Genomic DNA, 20,167 nt, shown 5'->3' on the forward strand with positions numbered 1-20,167 from the left:
CCAGAAGCCTTATTTTTATAGGCCCTGGTTTTCATGAAAGACTTGAACTGCTCTTATGTCTATCAAAGGGCAACATAGCAGGGCACAAGACATGTGGGAAGTTTATAGAATGTGCTATGGACTCAGGTGATGAGGAGATCGATGAGGAGAGTTGTTTTGCTAGACCACATGCTTACAAACTGGTCACATGCAAAATCATGCTCATGCAAAACTGGTCACATGTATGAAGACTGGGTACAGCTTTGGCTGCAATGACCATGAGGTGGTGGAGTTCAGGATCCTTAGAGATTCTTTTACTGTTAAGGTATCAATAAACTCCTTGTTGCTCTCGATGTCGCTTGCCATTTTTTTAACCCTAGCTGAGCTTTGGCTTTCCTAACACCATTTCTGTATGCCTAGGCAGTGTCTTTATTCCTTCTTGTAGCCAGTCCGATATATGTCCTTTTTGCCTTGAAGTTTAGTCATGAGTTCCCTACTTTGCCAAGGAAGTCTCCATCTGTCTGTTACTGGAAATAAAATCTATCCAAAATAGAATTCAGGGTAAACCCTACAGGATAAATAATTCTAGTTTTGTGGGAAACTGTTTAAAGAAATTATTAATTTGTTTATCTCTCCTACTCCTTTATAAAGCATTGTAATTACTATCTGGCAATCGAAATGCAGACTGTCAGTTTGTTTAGACAGTGAGAGGGGGAATAGTGAGGGGATTTTCCTGGTTTTGTGAGTAGATACAGATCTATGGAACTGTTTACAAGCTTTCTTCAGTAAAAGAAAGAGAAAAATCAACTAAAAGTATCATTGCGAGGAATATCCAGGAATAATGTAGATGATATAACAATCTTCATTAAAGTCGAGGGCAAAATTGTTTTTGAGTTCAAGGAGCAAAATATTTATATTTTAAGCAAAGCTGAGATCTACTGTTCTCTTATGAGGTGACTTTTAAAATTTATTTACATCATTTAGATCCTATGCTTTCTCAAGAAATTACAATCTCCTATAATAATCATCACAAGAAACTAAGCACTATAGAGTTCTCCTAAAGCAATCACTCTGCTGAGTGGTTATTCTTTCCAGTAGAAGATAGTTTTATCAAATAGAAAAGAAGAAGTAGATGTCATAAAACTTGATGTAAGTTAATACATCCTTAGAACCCTTGTTTTTTTCATAAATAGCATTGTCATCAGTCAGGAAGGCACTATCTAGATAAAACTATTAGAAAGTGCCAAACTGCTTGTAGAACCATTTTTTGAAGAAGTGTTTATTTGTATATCTGTGTGAAAATGGAAGGTATACCAAATGGTATACCTTTGGTCTTTGTTTTGCGACAGATATCTTTCCATATTTTTTTATCAACCAGTATGACAGGGTTGAGAGTGTATTTTTTAATTTAGTAGTAGACATCTATCATAAGAATTTTATGATCATGTTGAAAGTCAAGACTAGCAGTTGTAGGTAATTTTTCAGAAAGAGCTCTGAGGTTATATTAGACCAGAAGCTGAGTGGAGTATTATATTAGGAAAACATGAAATGTGAAGAAATCCTTTTGCTTCATGTGACACTGGTAAAACCTCAGCTGGAATACTTTCAATGTTTTATATCAGAAAAGACCAATTGCAAGGAGTCCAGAGAAAAGTAATTAAAATTATCAGACATCCAGAAAACAGGATATGTGAGAAAAGACTGAAAAAAAAATGTCTACAAAAGATTGAGGAAAGACAACAAAACAGTCTGCAATTGAATTAGAGGTTTTGAGGAAGACAGAATCTTCATGTTCACTTAGCAAAGAACAAGAATTGCTAGACTGAAACCACACCGAAGTTAGATTAGGCATTAAGAAAAAAAAATCTGTTAGTAGAGATACTGGAGCAGAAATTTCTTAACTCCACCAGTAGGAGTCTTTGAGAATAGGCTACATAAGCTTCTCAGAAGCATGGTTATTGTGGATCTTGTCTTCGTAAGCAGAGAGATTGACTAGATTTTTTATCTATTTTTTATGACTGCAGATACTTCAGAGAAATGTTACTGCAGTTTTTAAAACTAATTCTTTAATATATGCAAATGATATGCTTGCTCATGTTTTTTTTTCTGAGTCTACAAATATATAGATATGATTACAGTGATTAGATATCTTCATTTAGCTAGAAGCACTTGTAGTCAGTGTATGTCTGCCTGTGTGCGTATGTGTGTGTGTATATATGTGTTTTTTAATAAGCTTTTCCCTTGTGCTGTAGAGGGAAAGCTGTCAGCATTCAAAGGTGTCAACACTCCCTTAAAGCTTTTCCTATTTTACCAGATACATCAAAAATCCATATAGTCATGATGAATACTGTCTGTCACTGTTGACTCAGCCTAAATGGTTTTAAAGAAGTTAAGGAACATATGGATGTGGATGCTATTGAGCAGCTAATTTGAAGTTGCAAACACTTCTCTATAGTTTCTCACACTGTTTCCTATGTCCTTATGACAGCTTGGACTGCATCTGAAAAAAAAGATTAAAGATGTTTGGATGATACATTATGAGTGGGAGAAAAGAAAGAAAACCTCAAGAAACTGAACAGACCATCATCCAAAAACAACTTTGCTTTGGGGTGATGGGAACACTTACTAAGACTCTATCATAGATTAGAAATGTGCTGCAATCTTAGAACAGTAGAATCATTAGGATTTCATAGAATCATAGAATCATAGAATGCCGAAGGTTGGAAGGGACCTCAGAGGTCATCGAGTCCAACCCCCCTGCTCAAGCAGGGTCACCTAGAGCACGTGGCACAGGGCTGCATCCAAGCGGGTTTTAAAGATCTCCAAAGAAGGAGACTCCACAACCTCTCTGGGCAGCCTGTTCCAGTGCTTTGTCACCCTCACAGTGAAGAAATGCTTCCTTAAGTTCCTGTGGAACTTCCGATGCTTCAGTTTGAAGCCATTTCCTCTAGTCCTATCCCTGCTCACCACTGAAAAGAGGCCGCCCCCCTCCTCCTCACTGCCTCCCTTGAGGTATTTATACACGCTGATCAGGTCCCCCCTCAGCCTCCTCTTCTCCAGGCTGAACAGACCCAGCTCTCTCAGCCTCTGCTCATAGGGCAGATGTTCCAGGCCCCTGATCATCCTCGTAGCCCTGCGCTGGACTCTCTCCAGCAGCTCCACATCCCTCTTGTACTGGGGAGCCCAGAACTGGACGCAGTACTCCAGATGTGGCCTCACCAGGGCTGAGTAGAGGGGGATGATCACTTCCCTCGACCTGCTGGAGACGCTTTTCTTAATTTGCTGATCATTGCTAAGAAACATCAGATGTAAGCTGGTATCAAAAACTGTAATGTCAGCAATGGATTTAGCTATTCCTATTAAGAATTCTGCAGTATAGAACATCTAAGAAAGATGTGTTGACTACCTTTTTTATTAAGTTGCAAAAGCATATAGACATTCAACAATTCACAACTTTTACTCCAGTATGTGGTTAGAATAAAGTTCAACTTACATACAGTAATATAATGAGATCAAAACAAGTCATTTTTTCAGATGCAGTAAATTGTAAAAAACATTCCCATGAAAATCTTGAGTCCAAAAGCAACACACAATAAAAAGAACATAACTAGCCTTGCTTCTCCCTAAGTAATTGAATAAATTCCCTTGTCACAGCTAAGGCAACTCATAACCCATCAAGGTCCAGCACTGCGAACAGGCTCTATCATAAGTGAAAGTATTGCCCTTTTGATGAATTTTGATTATAAAACCAAAGGTTCATTAATCTCTGTCATTAATGAGATCATCTAAGGCTCTATTGGAAAAGGAAAAAAATAGTAAAAAAAAGTGTCATGCAACTGTTGTGATTTATTTTTTTGATGGGAGCTGTGCTTATAGATTGTACATAGTTAGCCTAGATCAAGTCACACCAATTCCTTGATTTTGCAGCTGTTGTTGTATTTCACTAGAAATGATGGTATTCAACATCCCTGTTCTAACCCAGAAGTTATTCAAGATGCTTTACTTCTTTAATTCTTTAGTCCACGACACTGAAAAAAAAAAGAAAAAAAAAAGAAAAAAAATAAAAAAGAAAAAAGAAAAAAAAAGAGAAAAAAAAATAAAAAAAGAAAAAAAAGAAAAAAAAAGAAAAAAAGAAAAAAAAGTGTTTGGTTTAAAGATCCATAGATAAAGGGCTATTCTTTGAAAATACCTCATCAAAGCAGAGCACAGAGGAGAATAACTACCATCTTGGGTCATTTCTGCTAAATAGGTGCCATCCGTTTCATTAATTTGATTGAAATGGCAAAATGAAAAAGGGACTTTTTTTCTGTTATTGTGGTTCAGTTTCACTGGCCTTCAAGTGTCCATGGGTTTAAAGTATTTTAGCAATCAGCTGTGATCGTAAGTACATGTTTGGATATGCAATATTTATTTAATGTTTAGATATTTTAGATTATTTCATTTGAATAGATTATATAACAGATTTATGTCCAAATGGGTGATATGTCCTGTCTTTCAAAATGATAATCAACATATGATGCATTTGGACTTTGGATGCATTGACGCTTTTTGATGAATTAGCAGCATGTAATACAGGCTGCTAATTAAAAATATGGTTGTTTAATATATAAGTACAGGTTACCTGAGCTCACCTGGGTGAGCTTCATGTATGATAAACTAGAAAAAAACATGGCACTTCTCCTTGTAGAGACTACAACAGCTGGTTTCCTTTGCTGAGGTTATCAATTTTCACATGCAGCATGGACTGTAACTTACACTTGGCTGTTTGCAATTTTACTGGAGTAATTTTGTAATTTCTAATGTATCTGATATCTACTTATTTTTATAATCCAAAAGAGTTTGTGAAAGCAGCAAAAAGCCTTTTTCAAGGTTTCACAAGCATTCAACCCAGTAGATCTGTTTTTTGGGTTTTTTTTCAAAAATGTTAGACATACTGTTCAATGAGTAAGGATCTCTTCACACTAGAGTTTAGCCTATATTATCATGGAAAGTAACTGTTATTCCTTCTAGTGGAGCTTGTCTCCCATACTAAATTGTATTTATGTTTTCATTTCAATTGCAAGGTGCTCCCTTTGTGAGCAGCTAGCTTAATTAAGGGCATGCAGGAGGGGAGCTTCAGTATCTGATTTACTGCCAGGATTACCATGGGAGAGAGGCTCTGATGTCACAAAACCTTGAACAATGCCAGGCTTAAATGCTCCAAAGGGAGCCAATTTTCTACACCATATTTTCCAGATTAATAAGGTAGGACAGGTCTGCCACCTTGGAATAATATATTAAATGATACTGAGAAATTTAAGAACTTTGAAAAACAGTTTAGAATTTTCATATAGCTTAATCTACAAATAATACAAATACTAACACCTACTAGTTACATGTTCAAATGAAACCTTCAGTAAAAGCAATAAGAGAACTGGTCAGTGTTTGCTGTCATTGCATTATGTAGAAGTTGGCCTGCAGCCCAACCCAACAATGTTATACACCATATTTCTTCCAGGAAAGTAATTTCTGACTGCAAAATCGATTTTCAGCTCAAGTAGCTTAATGTAGGATACTTGGACTAGTTCAGAAAGGGCTGTCTTCATACTATTTTGAGTTTCTTGATGCTGTTGGACATCAGAAATCAAAGATGAATTTTGAACATAATACAAGCCATGGGAGCTTTAGAGAAGCAATTTTGATGTGACCTCCTCTAGCCCAAGGATATAACTGCAGATAAGGAGATTTGTTTTTTAAACATTGTCAAGGTGCCAAAATCCTTTTAGTTCAGAATTTGGGTTAGATGTCTTTCCCCTGATAAGTGAATATATTAATATTATTAACTTTCTAGCTTTTTTTCTTTTTCATACTGGTTTAATCAAATTGGCTTCTGTGGTTCAAATTACATCATGATGGTATTTAATATTTTTTGTCTATGTTATATATCTCTGTTAAAAGATAAGATAAAAGATGAATTAGAGGCAGGTTTGGGAAAGTCTTTCTGTCTGAAAGCAGTAATATGCACAGTTTTGTAGTTCCCATTGAGTTTGCAACACAAAACAATGCAGTAGCAGTACATAGCGATCACACTATAAAACCACATTTTACACAATACACACAGATAAAAACGAAAAAATAAGAATGAATACTGTGGACCTTCATCATTCCTAGTGCTACCTTGATGAAATTGAAGAATATATTATAAAACCTAATGAATTACACTGCTCTGTGATGACCCATGACCATGGGAGATCTGTTTTTAAGGGTGGCTTCAATTCAAAACAGGAAAAATTTCCTGGGTTAAGAAAAGAAAAGCAGTCTGAACATTTCTTGAGGCTGAAACCTTGAGCTGTAGCATGGAATCTCACTGCAACTTGACTTTTTTTTTTTCCCACAGCAGTACAAGGCAAACATTTCTACAGCAAAATGAAGAAACCTCCTGGGACATCTTTTTAGTTTCAGTCTCTTTTATGAAGGAATCAAAAAGCAGAGTGGGGTCAGGCTCAGCCCACATGAGGTTTTAGCAAGAAGCAAATTTATATCCTCAAATTTGTTTCTACCTTTGAGCTTCACAAGAATATTTAGATTACTCAAATTCACTTCAAATTAATGGTTAACCTCTTACATATATTTCCTTGGAATATAGCTCTCTAATCTGTTTACATGCATCTGTATACACAGTTGTGATGACTCACTGCAGTGAGCATGGTGTCAGAATCTGCTTGTTTAGTTTATTGTGAGTCCAGAATAACTGTACAGGAAACAACAGAATATATTTAGTTTTATTCTGTTGTAACTCAGGTCAGAAATGGACTTCAGAATGCTGTATATCCAATGACAGCACCATACATTATGGGGATATTTTTCTTCTTTTTTTTTTCCTCAAATACACTTCCTGTTTAGTAGGGAGTTGATAATTATATCCATACTGTTTGAGTATAATATTTAAATATTTCAACACCAGGAGAGAACTTGTTTCCAGATTCACATTCAGGCAGGAGTCAAGTAATTAAAGCAATGAGAGTTAAGAAAAGAAAAGAAAAGAAAAGAAAAGAAAAGAAAAGAAAAGAAAAGAAAAGAAAAGAAAAGAAAAGAAAAGAAAAGAAAAGAAAAGAAAAGAANAAGAAAAGAAAAGAAAAGAAAAGAAAAGAAAAGAAAAGAAAAGAAAAGAAAAGAAAAGAAAAGAAAAGAAAAGAAAAGAAAAGAAAAGAAAAGAAGGGCTGAAGGAAAATAAGCCTCTAACTTGTTCAGTTGCTGCCTTTTTCGCTAGGAAGATCTCACTGTGAGACCTGTCTCTGCCACAATTAATCAGTGCCAGCAGACAGAGAAATAGAGCTGTTCACATTTGAAGTAAGGAGAGATGAAATAATAATACCAGAAAAACAATCGTGAATAATGAGTTACAAATATTAGCTGTCTTGCATGATTTGTTTATTGTTTCTTTTTTTCCTATGAAATTCTTCATGTAATTGTTCTCTTTTCAAGGGACCGAGCTCCCTTCATCTTCACATCAGAGATGGAGTATTTCATCACAGAAGGTGGAAAAAACCCACAGCGTTTCCAAGAGTTTGTGGAGCTTTGTTGTCGAGCCTATAATATAGTCAGGAAACACAGCCAGTTACTTTTGAACCTGCTGGAAACGGTAAGAAGCTTGAGGATGAAACCAAAACTCAATTTCCCCTGGTTCCTCTTTTCTACGAAGACTTTTCTGCTGCCTCCTGAAGCTTTGGGATTTAAAGAGGTATCAGATGATACACTCTGTGAGGAAATTGTCTTTGAGCATCCGATTTCATGTACGAATATCTAACAAAAGAAAAGCTAGGCTGCCTGTTTTTTTTCCTTTTTAAATGGAAATTTAATGGAAATTTAATGGAATTTTGCCTTTTTGGCAAAACTGCAGAAAACTCGGGGCACAAGTTCTTGCATTCAAGAATTTCACTCTAGTCCTTTTTCTGGGCCTTCAAGCAGTCGTTTGCCAACCCTATTCATGCAAAAAGTAATCTGAATAGTCCACAGAGTGGCTGATGTCAAGTATGTAGTAGTGGAATGTTTTTTGCATGTTTCTAACCTCCCTTCTTAGGAGGGCAGATGTGGGAAAGAGCAAGCATTATGCTCGTTGAGACTGGCTGCAAAATCCTTCTGCACAAGGAGCTTTAAAGACCCTTGGGGGTTTTCATGCTGTAAGTGTTCCCACTGCTTCACATGCTGTGGCAGATTGTGTAAGTTCTTTACGCTGCTGTTTACTTGCATGTGAAAGGTTAATGACAGGACTTTTGCGCCTCATGTGCCGGATGAGAATAGTAAATTAAGTAGCATTTGCGAAGCAATTTTGGTCGCTTGGCTAAGGCATTACTCTAAAGAGCAAACCCAGGTCCTTGGGTAAGCAGAGGTGACTGGTCTGCACATGAAAAAATCTATAGAGGTTATTAAAAGAATGCCTGCTGAGGCCAGGGAGCAGCCAAGAAATTGCTCTATACACATTGCTGTATCATCTGAGAGATGATAAGGAGTCTGCTTATTCACTTGAAATAGAAATCAGTAAAGAAATATATGAAATGAAATGTTTTAGCTACGTAGGTGACATCTAGAAAACTAGGAGTTTGCAAAAGCTTTACTTCGGGCGCATTCCTCTGCAAAATACCACAATATGAGGAGAGAGCATGATAAATTAACCACTGCCTATTTAAATAAATGTTTCTAAATCTTTGAAAATTGACATCAGTTTGTTTTCATCTCCCCCCTCACCTTCTGTTTTCTGAGATACTATTTGTAAAATGTGGCTAAAAAAATCCAAATAATAAGGACATTTGTGAAAAGTGCAGTGCTTGACAGGAGTTGTAAGCTCTGCTCTGCATGGTAAGTAACCACTAGTGGCTTTTAGCAAACTGCAGTTATGAACCACGAGTGGAGTTTTGGCCCAATATGGTACTTAAGTCTTTTTCTTGGTGGTGAGCAGCATGTTTCTAGAATCATTCCAGCATTTGCTCTCAGGAGTAAGAAATAATCCATGAAGTTTCCATCACTCTTGAAAATAGAAACATCTGTGGGAGGCCCCAAAGTCTCGCTGGCAGAATTCAGCTGCACAAATGCCTGTAGTTCATCAGCTTTACTCTTACTAAAGAGTTGATGTGAACTATTACAAAATGGATTTCCAGAGAATGCAAACACCATTTGACTGGTTTATAAAAAATGCAAAATCCATTACTGTCATAAAGATTTTTCAGATAGAAAATTATTAATGGGAGCTTAGAGGTGACACCAGAGAGCAAGTAATTGATCCATTTGGCTACAGTGTGGATGGAGAAACAGGTAGAGCTAGTAGGGTAAAACAAGAAAAATGGTGCCTAGATGGAATATCAGTCTCCAGGATCTTATGTCCCCAGAGAAGTAATTACAGCTTTCTACAACTCAGAAGCCATCTGGGAAAAGAGGATCAGGAAAGATCTGTGTTTCAGAGGATCCTACATTGAGACTGCATGCTAATGCTATTCATTTCTTCAGGAGATGTTTAGCTGGGTTTCACACGCACCTCTGAAGCCAGACCCACATTTGCATGGAAGCTGCTCCACTCAGTGAGTCAAAAAGTCTCCAATCTTCAAGTGTGGTAGGTCAAGACATACCTAGGGTCAAAAGAAGGCACTTGCCTAGGCTTTTAGTGACATTTTAATTCTCCTGGAATAGTCAAGAGGAACTTGGTGTGTATGAGGAGCACAGATCTTCATAGGGAGCCTGTGAATAGGGGGCCTTCTGAAGCAGCAGCTGAAGGCTTCAGAAATGGCACCAGACTCTTTTGTCATTTTAGTTAATTCTTAGGTGATGGAGGAAGTGCAAACAAGAAGATATTCCATATGGAGTAAGAGGATTGAAACAATAGAATAATCTTTCTACAGCCAAATAAGCACTGTGTACCTACTGGAAATGTTTTCTGCCATCCTCTGCAATGCAGCAAACTGAGTTTTAGTTGCACTGCAGATCATTCAAGAAACAGTCATATTATGTTATTAACTGACATTGTTCTCTAATGCAAGGAAAGAAGCTCCATTTACCTATGTGACAATTTCATAATTTTAAAAGGGCTGGAATTGTTACCATCTTTTATAACTCGGTTGAAGATAAGCAAATAAAGAGCACTGCATGTCCTTAAGTGTTGAATGTTGTTACTGCCCCAATCTCTACTCACTTATCAAGTTTCATTCAATCAAGAAAGTAAGCTGCTTTGTAAAATCACCTCATTGAGTTATCTGTCTTTCTGTTCTTTGCTAGTCAGAACTCAGTGAGACAATAATTTAACTGTCCATTGGTGGTAGACTAGTCTGGTATGGAGCAAATTGTTTCTCCTAATGCCAAAAATAAAATACATAAAACTTTGAAACTTGACTTTAAATATATGTAGTGCATATGAAAAAAGCAACATATGACCCTATCCCTTTCCACTTCCTCTGAGCATCTCTCAACTAAACTTTAAGACAACAGCAGTACTTCCCTTTTTTTTCCCCTCTGTCCTCAAAATTCAGTGGGCCTTTTTGTCTTCTGTAGACATAAATATCAATGAAGAATACCCACAGCTCAAGTAGCAATTGCAGATTCATATATATTTTCCTCTGAACAATGCGAGTGAATTATTTTCTCTGAAGTACATGCAGAGTGTCACTCAGGTGACTGTGCTCATTGAGAAAAATCACTTGAATTTGAAGTGAATTAGAATTATTTTTGTTGCTGATGCTTCAAAGTGCCTGGAGAGATTGTATGGCCAGTTGGGCGCTCTCAGTTGCTTGTACTACCCATTGCCTTGAACCTTTAGTTACAGCAAGGGGAATATTTGCACTATCTGTCTTTTGAACATAACTTTTGAACGAAACATAGCCAACTAACAGAAATACCATGTGTCTCTCAGCTTCCTGCACTGTCTGTGGAGAATGATACGCCTCTCCAGAGGGCAGTAACCCCATTTCATTTAAATTGTTTTTAACTAGTGCAGTGGACTAATGATATTTCTTTATTTTAAGATGCTGCATGCAGGATTGCCTGAGCTAAATAGTATTCAGGATCTGAAGTATGTGTATGACAACCTTCGACCTCAGGATTCTGACCTCCAGGCCACAAGCTACTTTACAAGGTAAAAAAAAAAACAGAAATGAGTCTAAAAAAATATGTCCTTTGGACATGAAGCAAAGCTGCCAAATTGGAGAGAGAAAAATAATAATAATAATAATAATAATAATAATAATAATAATAATAATAATAATAATAATAATAAAAATAAAAATATTAGCACAGCTTCTCTCTTATTTAAAGAGGTAATCATTGAAATTACGCAGAAGAGTAATTTGTCTTCATATGTTTATTTTTAAGAGTCCATTCCTTATGCTTACCAACAAACTCATCAAGTTCATGAAAGAAACACAATAGTGCACTGTGATACACTTGTAACAAGTTTCTTACTCAGTGGCTAGGTATTTTCTTCAAATTGCTTGGCTTATTTCTAGTCAGCTTTGCTCTCTGATTTTGAAAGCACTATCTCAATACAACAGAATTTGGATTGCAGACACTTTGGATAATGGTTTTAATGTTGACATCCAAAAGTTTTGAATTTGAATAATGTTTGCAATGGGCTTTGTAAAGTCTTTTGCAAAATATTCGGCTTATTAGTGGGCTAGATACTAAGTCAGGATGTTGAATTTCTGCATTATATTCCTGGTTCTGACTTTCTTTTGACCTTCTGAGTTGCTTCAGGCAAGTCACTTTTCCTCTCTTACCCATAGTTACTCTAGCTGCAGAATGGTAATTCCTCCCTTCAAGCACTTAACAGATCTATCAGAGTAAAGCATCACATATCTATTTAGGTGTATTTAAGGCTTGATTTGTGCTAGGATAATAAAATCTTTAACTTGTTTGTGATAATAACTGTCATTTATTGACCGCAGATTGACTGCAGATGACCTATATTAAATGAGTTCAATGTCCTCAGTCCTGGTCTTTTGGGACAGGCCCCTGCATCACATAAAATTCCAGCCATTTATGTGATGATGCTCTACACGGAGCCAATGGCGAGTGAACGGATTTGGATGTGGAAGCTCTTTCCCATTCTAGGCACTCAAACGCTCCAAGTCAAATTCTCCCGACCTCTTAGCCCCAGTGCTGAGTGCAGGGCACGTGTCCCGTGTGCGTTGTGGGGCTCCTTTCAAAGGCCAAAGGGGGTCTCCCCCACGGCAATGTGCTGCTCTACACAGCTCCAAGTGCCTCGAGGCAAGAGCAACCCCCTGCCCTGCCCTGCAGCCGCAGAGCACATTGCAGTGATTAGATGAGATGAAAGCTTGAACTGGAGCAGCTGAGCCGGGCTCATTACGACTGCAGAAGCCCACATGAGGACTTTTGCCAATGTGATCTGGATTGTTTATAGGTCTCCCTTTTATGTATTAGAAACGGAAACTGAGGCGGCAAGATTAGAGAAATCTGAAGCAGAAGCCTGAAGAGTTTAAGGCCCTTTTCTGAAGAAAAAGAAGGGAACTTTGCAAACAAAACTATCATTTTGTTGCTTTGCACGTGGGAGAGCATTCAGTTCTTTTTTTTTTTTTATATATACTTTCCCTCTTTTGCTTTAAAAAACAGTTGTTTTATTTTAAAGTTTAATTACAGCTTCACATTTCCTGTCAACTCCTACCTTATCCTCTCCTTAAAAGTTTCACATATTCCCAAATTACAGACTTGTATTTCCACTTCAAATGGGAAACTTGCAGCTTTTAATTAAAATATAAAAATCTTGATTCTGCCAAATAGGCTGAATGGTGATGTTTGTCTCCCTAGAGTAAAACATTTCATTTAATTAGAGAAAAAAGACCAGGATATGCATAACAACTAGGGAACTATGAGCCTTTGAGTGGGAATTGCATTAGTGTCACACAAAGCCTGGAACTGGAACTCAGTATTCTTCTGGAGGTGGAAAGAGTCCATGTGCTTTTCAGCTGGATAAGACTATGGTTAAGCATTTCAATGCAGTCTTGCTTAGCCAAGAGATGAAGGACAGGAGGTCAGGTTAGGGCTGTAGCTCCACACTCTTTTGGAGGTAGATGAGGTAATTGTGGTTGTTTTAGTGAAATGAAGGACTTCAGAGTGGAAATTAAACTGAAGTCTTCCTTAGAGAAAGGAGGTGGGACAAGAGCTGGTACTAGGAAGGAGATGTCAATCAAGAGTGTTTTGCAGAAGGACGGGTCAATGTGCTTTATTGCTCAGTGAGGTTCTCATTAGGATTAGAGTTATGATTATGACTATGTTTAGTGAATCGAGCGCCTGTACTAGAATCCTGCCCAAGCCAAGGAGACAGTATGTGAATCCCAGAGACCAGCATGTCCTCCTTCGAATGGACTCCTGTTAGGCTTGGTATTAAGGAAATGAAGGCCTTCAGAGTGGAAATTCCACTCCAGTGCTGCTTACCAGCAAAACAGCCATCATGGCACACGTCTCTATAGTGCTGTGTGCTCTGTGTGGAGCTGTATTTTCTGCTTTGATACTTCTGGTGAAATCTATAGCAATTATTTCAAGTATTTCCTTCAAAATGCTGAAGCATAGATTTGTTATCACCCATAAAGATCATTGTATGACATAGAAAAATCAAATATTGATAGGATGCATCTTTTGTTCTTTAATACTTTTAGCTTATATTTGTGTATGTTTATGTTACATAATGCTTATTTGTAAGAAGGAAGTCTCCTTTGATGACCTTCCCTGGATCTGATTTCACTTGGTCCTTTGTTTGGCTTTACTCTTATTTCTAATCATATTTGAATATAATCAATTTATGTTAATTCAACAGATATATTAACTAACATTTTACAGACTTGAAGACAGATTTCACATGAGCTATCCAGACGGTCTTCAAGATATCTAGATCTGATGTCCATATCCAGGGTGATATCCAGGTCAATGTAGAACTCTCTAAGCATTTACCAGTCTCCCCTCCAGCATGTTACTAATACTGTGCTTTTTGGTACCTTTGCATTATCTGCCATATATTTATGCCCATCCTTCAGCAAATTTCTTGCTTACCTGCTTTTTGCACAGAAACTCTCATGAGAGAGAATCTCATGTTCTCATAAGAACATGAGTTCTCACAGAACATGAGTTCTCATGGTCAGTCTGGATTTTTTCCTCTATCTATTTTTCAGGCTGTCCTAGAAAGCCTGTGAAATTGGAAGTTCTGATTATTAGCATAGTGTCCAGACTCTCTCAATTCCCCTGTAATTTGAAGCTGCTTTTTCTCCATAATTACTCCCATAAACATTTAGTTATTCTGAATAGAAAGTTCCTTTTTAGATAAGGAGTGTGGTCACTGAATGTTAAAAACTGCCAACAGAATGTTATTTCATGTTCTAAGCACAGGGTGGTTATTGTCATCATTCAGATTCTATCATATAATATATCTGCTGGAAAGCCTAACCTTCTGCTAGCAGAAATAGAGAACAGTCTTTCTCTGTATTTATGGAGAAATAGGTTGCTTTTAGCAATTGTCTAAGTTTGGTTTGTGCAATAATGCAACATTGCCTCCACTGTTATTTAAGACCAACGTGAAATGATGAATGAGATCGCAGATACTTCTGGAAAAACAATGTACTTTTGTTCTTTGCTTTTCACCTTTCTAGTCAACAGAATAATGTGCTGGAGCTTAGGCTTACATGCCAAGCCTTTTCCAGATTGCAAAGCATTCTGTGTTTTAGCAAATTCTTTTTCCCTCATTCTTGATTGAAGACACATTCAATAATCTATGGTTGCATTTGTGTACAGTTTTCTTCTCACATTGGGTCAGTCCGCTATTATGAGCTGATGAGCAGCAGCATTAAGCCTCACAGATCACAGCCTTCTGGAAGGTCACACTCTTGGATCATGCACAGACAATGTACCAATTGAGAATAAAACAAGGGCTTCTGTGTTTGCTCGTCATTTCTGTGCACCTAGTGCCAAATGAAACACTCTTGTCTCTCCAGCATCTGCCCTGAACTCAGTTTGATCCTTGAAACTGAATTTGATCCCTTCCCCTCCCTTTTTTCCCCTTCTCCCAATAATACGGTTTTACCACTGAAGCAAGAAAGCTATCTTACCTCTGAATATAAATTTCCTCTTTGGTTTTCTGCAAAATGTAATCTTCAAATGTCAGCTTGGTGTTGCATGCTGCCTGACATTTTAATGTTCTTGTAAAGTTATGTATAGTTCTTTATCCTTTAAAATTATTTTTACAGGATCAAAGTTAGCCTAATTCAGTGAATGGAGCTGATTTGAATTGATTGCAGTATGCAGTCCAACTCATCTCATAGAAACCCATGAGTGCAGGATGCACTGTGCTTGTGCCAATTTTCAGAGAAACAGCATTGTGCATCTTCAGCAGCCTGATTAAGGGTGGGCTGCTTAGAAGTTGTCATCTCTCACCTTTATTTTCATTTAGGTACCTGTCATTCCCCAGATCAAGCATATCCAGTCCATGGTCCATATCCAGACCATATCCAAGCCGTGATGCCAGTAATTAAAAAACTGGACAACTCACAGTAACTCCTTTCAAAACAAATTCACATTAATTCATTTCAGAACACAGGACTAATCTCAAGCTGATCAGCCAATCTCTGTTTCTCAGTTGACTGCAGAAATTCCAGCAACAAATCTCCTGCATAGCTTAAACACTACCGGAAGATTTCTGAAAGGGCATGCATAGAAAAAATACCCTGTTAAACTTACTTCCAGTTGCATTCAAGCAGTTTGTAAAGATCACCGCGAGTGTGTCTCATAGGAACAGAGGCAAACTTCTTCCTCAAAGCTTTGTTTTTTGAGACATTTATACTGCTGTACAAAACCCAGGTGACACCACATGCACTGCATGGCTCTTGTCAGCAGCTCAGGCAAGAGGAATGCCCTGTGTCCTGGGAGACGTGTGTAGGAGGACTAGTGGGGATGAAGCTAAAACAGAAGGCATGCTCCAGGAAAGCCCCTAGAGTGTTCAGCCTGTGGGATCAGACTAGAGGTAACCTAAGATAAACCTTCAAAAGATATCTAGTGTATCTACTGGAGTCTCAGCACCTTGGTTCATGCAGTAAATCCACTCCTGTTGGGCTTCAGTACTTTCTAATGTAGTCTTAGTCTGTGATGACCAGGAGGAGCCTGTCTAGGAAATTAAACAAGCCTGGATTGCGTAGCCTAGCAAACTAAAGGGGAAGAAGGACATCTTTTTTTTTTTTTTTTTTTCCTATTATCACAGTGGGAAGGAAGATATTAAACTGAAGGATTATCACTGCTGTACGCAAAGGATACCCACTGTCCCTGAATAAATGCTGATGCAAATTAGAAAAGTTCTGCCCATGAAAGCAGTAGGATTCTGGAAAAGTGTTTCTGTTAAGAGTCACTGGAGGCATACTACCTAACTTGTTTTAAAATGAAGCCTGTTCAATTCATTGATGGAAAAATTGGGTGTAAATCTCAATGAAAAAGGCTTTTCCAAAGAAATACTGCTTACATTGACATATGATAATCCCATGAAAATAAATTTTGCTCACTGTGTTCTAAATGATCTTCAGATTATTTTGTACTATTTTTATATAATTCATGGAAATGAGATGTACAAGGCCACCATAATTGATACAGAAAAAGATTCTAAGTTTGAGAATAAGGATTTATTACAATATATACTAAGGCTAAGACTGAATAACTGATCAAGGACTGTAAGTCCATCTACTCTTGAGAGTCAATGGAGAATGGCTGGTGCAGAGAATATATGGTGATTTAAGCACCAACCCTCAGAATACCTCTTCCATATGAAGTGTCTATATTCTAAAAAATCAAAGCCCTAACAATTATTAGTCACTCCGAAAATGTTAGCTGAACTTTTCATTCATTTCTATTTACAAAAGCAGCCAACTATTCTGTTTTTTTCCTACCTTCTATAGTAATTTGATAGTTCTATAGAAGGACCGTGAACCAAATCTGAAATTCTAATTTATGTCTACAGGTGGAAGGCAGAAATTGCCTATGAATAATACTATTTAAATCAACTTCTCGAGAAGTAGGTAAGACACCAACCTGAGTAGTAAAGGGATATTGTCATGTGGAAAACACATGTTTCTGCCTGAAAACATTGTGCTACAATTCACGATTAAGATTACTCTAGTTCATGACAATTTTCTCTATTTGTTAGCTTCTTCATTTAATGCCTATTTGATGCCTTAGAAAGTAAATCTGTGAACAGCTTGGGCTACCAGGGCTCTGCAGTAACATACAAATGTTTTATCCACTCTCTTGTGAATGGCCAACCAGCCTTGGCACAGGCAAATATGATCATGACCCAAGGAACAAGAGTGCCTCAGCAATGGATACGTATGACTGGAGAGAAGATGTGCAGGGATCTCAAAGAGTTCAAGAAGGCAGCTGCTTCATGGATCATTATGAAGAACTGAAGTCCTGGCAGGGCCCAGTGAGGCAGAAAGGGAAATCAGAGAGGAACCAGAGTCCATCTGAGTGCTGCATCCAGAGCACAAGCCCTTGACCATCTCTAGCCTTTCAGTTCATGCTCTGCTGATCTGTCCTGTGTGGAAAAGGGGTGTGCAGGGAATCACTTGTGTGACTGGACATGTAAGATATAGTCCTTTCCTGCAACCAGCAACATGAGCTCTAAGGAGTTTCTACTCTCATGTGCCAAAAAGCTGCCACCTCCTTTCTCACCAAAGTCTTCCCCATAGCTCTTGTGCTTGTGAGAAAATGCGGTCAATTGGGTCAGCAAACTAATCTACACCAAAAATAACCTGCAAAATTATAAAAGACTGGACACATGGGCATGGTGTACCACACTGCTCCACACACAACTAGGAACTGGCTGTAGGGATACTCTCTCGGGGACAGAATAGGGTTTCCTTAAGCCAGTTTGTGTTTGCAAGGAAATGCAAAGAACCATAACCAGAGTTGTTCCACCTTGCTGTGAAGGCACACTCTGAGATGTCAGCAGAGTGGCAAAAGATACATTTTCAATTCCTTGCTTATAATGTGAACTAAGGATTGCGTGCTTTCTACTGCTACAGATAGGAATGCATACAGAGAAAATAAAAAATACAGAGAGGGCAAAAATGGTAACACTTCTGTGATTTTTTTTAAACATAATCTTTTTTTTTATAAATAACTCACTGAGAAATTCTGCAAGAAAAACAAAAACCTTTCTGTAGGTTTAAAGAGAAGCAATGTAATTAGCAATCTTGGTATTAAAAGCATTTTAGAAGCTTAATGGACCCATGGAAAGAACAACAAGCCATTAAAATACTAAATTGTGTAGATGATGTATTCTGGTATCAGCTGCTCTGTGATAGTGATAAGATCTGAATTAATATTAGTTTATAAGCAAAAGCATATTTTCTGTGATTTAAAATGCACTGTATTTAGCTGTAAAATTAATATGCATTTATAGTAATATCACAGATTTCTTGCTTTGCTATACTGTAGACAAGTTACAAATTCTATAAGCTAAATTATGGCCCAGTGATTTAGCAAGTGATTAATCTAAACATTAAATCAAATAAGCAGCTAAAAAGAAGTTAACCTCAGATGAAACCTATGTAATCAGGACAGTATTGATTTTCTACTAATATTTTGAATTGAGAGCTATTTTCTTCATTTGAGCATTCATTTATGTCATTTGCTATATAATCTGTGTGTATCTGTTTTGTGAGAATTTAATAATTAAGACAGTTAAGTGAATCTATTCAGAGACAACTTCCCTTGTACTGCAGTAGGAAACAAATTTACATTTTATTTCTTCCTCTATCACTCAATTTAATATGTCCATGGTTACATGATAAATTTCCATATTTTTTTAAATGAAATGTCAAGTTCGTGGGGTTTATCTGCAGGTAGAAATGTTCTTTTTGGTGTGGTTGCATCTGTGAAGCATATAGACTTGAGCCACAATGTTTAGGCTGATTAGATGGTTAAGTGTTTCTCAGCCCTTAAGTACCTCTTGCTAAGCAAGTTAGATATAGTCCAAAACTGAAAAAAAAAAAAAGTTTTCTAGTGTTCTGATAATGCATAATGTGACACAAATTGGTTGTTATTTCATAAAATCAAAATCTGTCTAGAATATGTTCAGAGAGCTGCAGAAATAACCAGGAGAAAAATGGTATCACAAAGTAAATAGATTTTAACCGGCAATTGGATTCAACAAGGCAAGTGTTTTCTAATGAGTACTGCTTCTTACTCTTCAAAGACCAGTGATTATCTTGCCATGTTATTTCTCAAGTAGAGTTCATTTTGATGTTAAGACAAATTCACACTCTACATTTATATGTGTATCGAGTTATTTTTCCATCTATTGTGCCTTTTTCTCATGAAGGATCTCAAAGCTTAGGAAATTAGGTGGTATTTTTCTGATTCCTTTTGCACAGGGGTAAAATGGGGGAACACGGAAGAGAGAAATTTCCTCTCTTTTTTTTCTTCATCTTACACAGCTCCACGGGGATGCCACTTCTAACACCTGGGTACGGCAATTAGCAACACACACCCCCACAGCAAATTGGACACAAGAGATTTTTCAGTCCTGTGCAAAGACTTGCATACCCCCGTGAGGTTAACAAAGCCAAAACACACCAGCCCTGCCTGGTCAGAAACAGCCCACAGTCTTCTACCTCAAAATATTTCACAGTGCTCCTTTTCTGGAGATTTTCAAAACCCACTTGGATGCTACCCTGTGCTTTAGGTGTCCCTGCTTGAGCAGGAGGTTGGACTAGATGATCTCTAGGGGTCCCTTCCAACTTAAACCATTCTGTGATTCTGTGATCTCTGGAAACATTCTGGCTTTCTGTTTGAAAGAAGACTGATACGTGTCTAGTCGTTGAAGAATGACCACTATGGTAAGGTATCCAATGGGCTATCGCAAGAGGATTTACCTGAGGTTTGCTTACCTGCATATGTTGTGCTGTTCAAAATAGTGGTGGCTGTTGTGAACGTGGGTGTGTTTTTCTGGAAGGTGGTTTTAGGTATCATAGAATCATAGAATCATAGAATCATAGAATGCTGAAGGTTGGAAGGGACCTCAGAGGTCATCGAGTCCAACCCCCCTGCTCAAGCAGGGTCACCTAGAGCACGTGGCACAGGACTGCATCCAAGCGGGTTTTAAAGATCTCCAAAGAAGGAGACTCCACAACCTCTCTGGGCAGCCTGTTCCAGTGCTTTGTCACCCTCACAGTGAAGAAAT

At 37.7% G+C, this 20,167-nt stretch overlaps 1 protein-coding gene across 1 annotated transcript in view; it reads left to right on the plus strand.

The window, feature by feature from the left end:
- Window positions 1-20,167, plus strand: part of PIK3C2G (phosphatidylinositol-4-phosphate 3-kinase catalytic subunit type 2 gamma) — a 262,575-nt gene that overhangs the window by 197,157 nt on the left and 45,251 nt on the right. Inside the window, exons 26-27 of the mRNA XM_026035575.1 lie at window positions 7,444-7,600; window positions 10,965-11,074. Of these exons, the coding sequence (XP_025891360.1) occupies window positions 7,444-7,600; window positions 10,965-11,074 (267 nt within the window). The remainder of the gene's footprint in view (window positions 1-7,443; window positions 7,601-10,964; window positions 11,075-20,167) is intronic.

This window comes from Nothoprocta perdicaria, unplaced genomic scaffold, assembly GCF_003342845.1.
Source record: "Nothoprocta perdicaria isolate Ctin4 unplaced genomic scaffold, notPer1 scaffold_161, whole genome shotgun sequence".
In the NCBI taxonomy this organism is placed as follows: domain Eukaryota; kingdom Metazoa; phylum Chordata; class Aves; order Tinamiformes; family Tinamidae; genus Nothoprocta; species Nothoprocta perdicaria.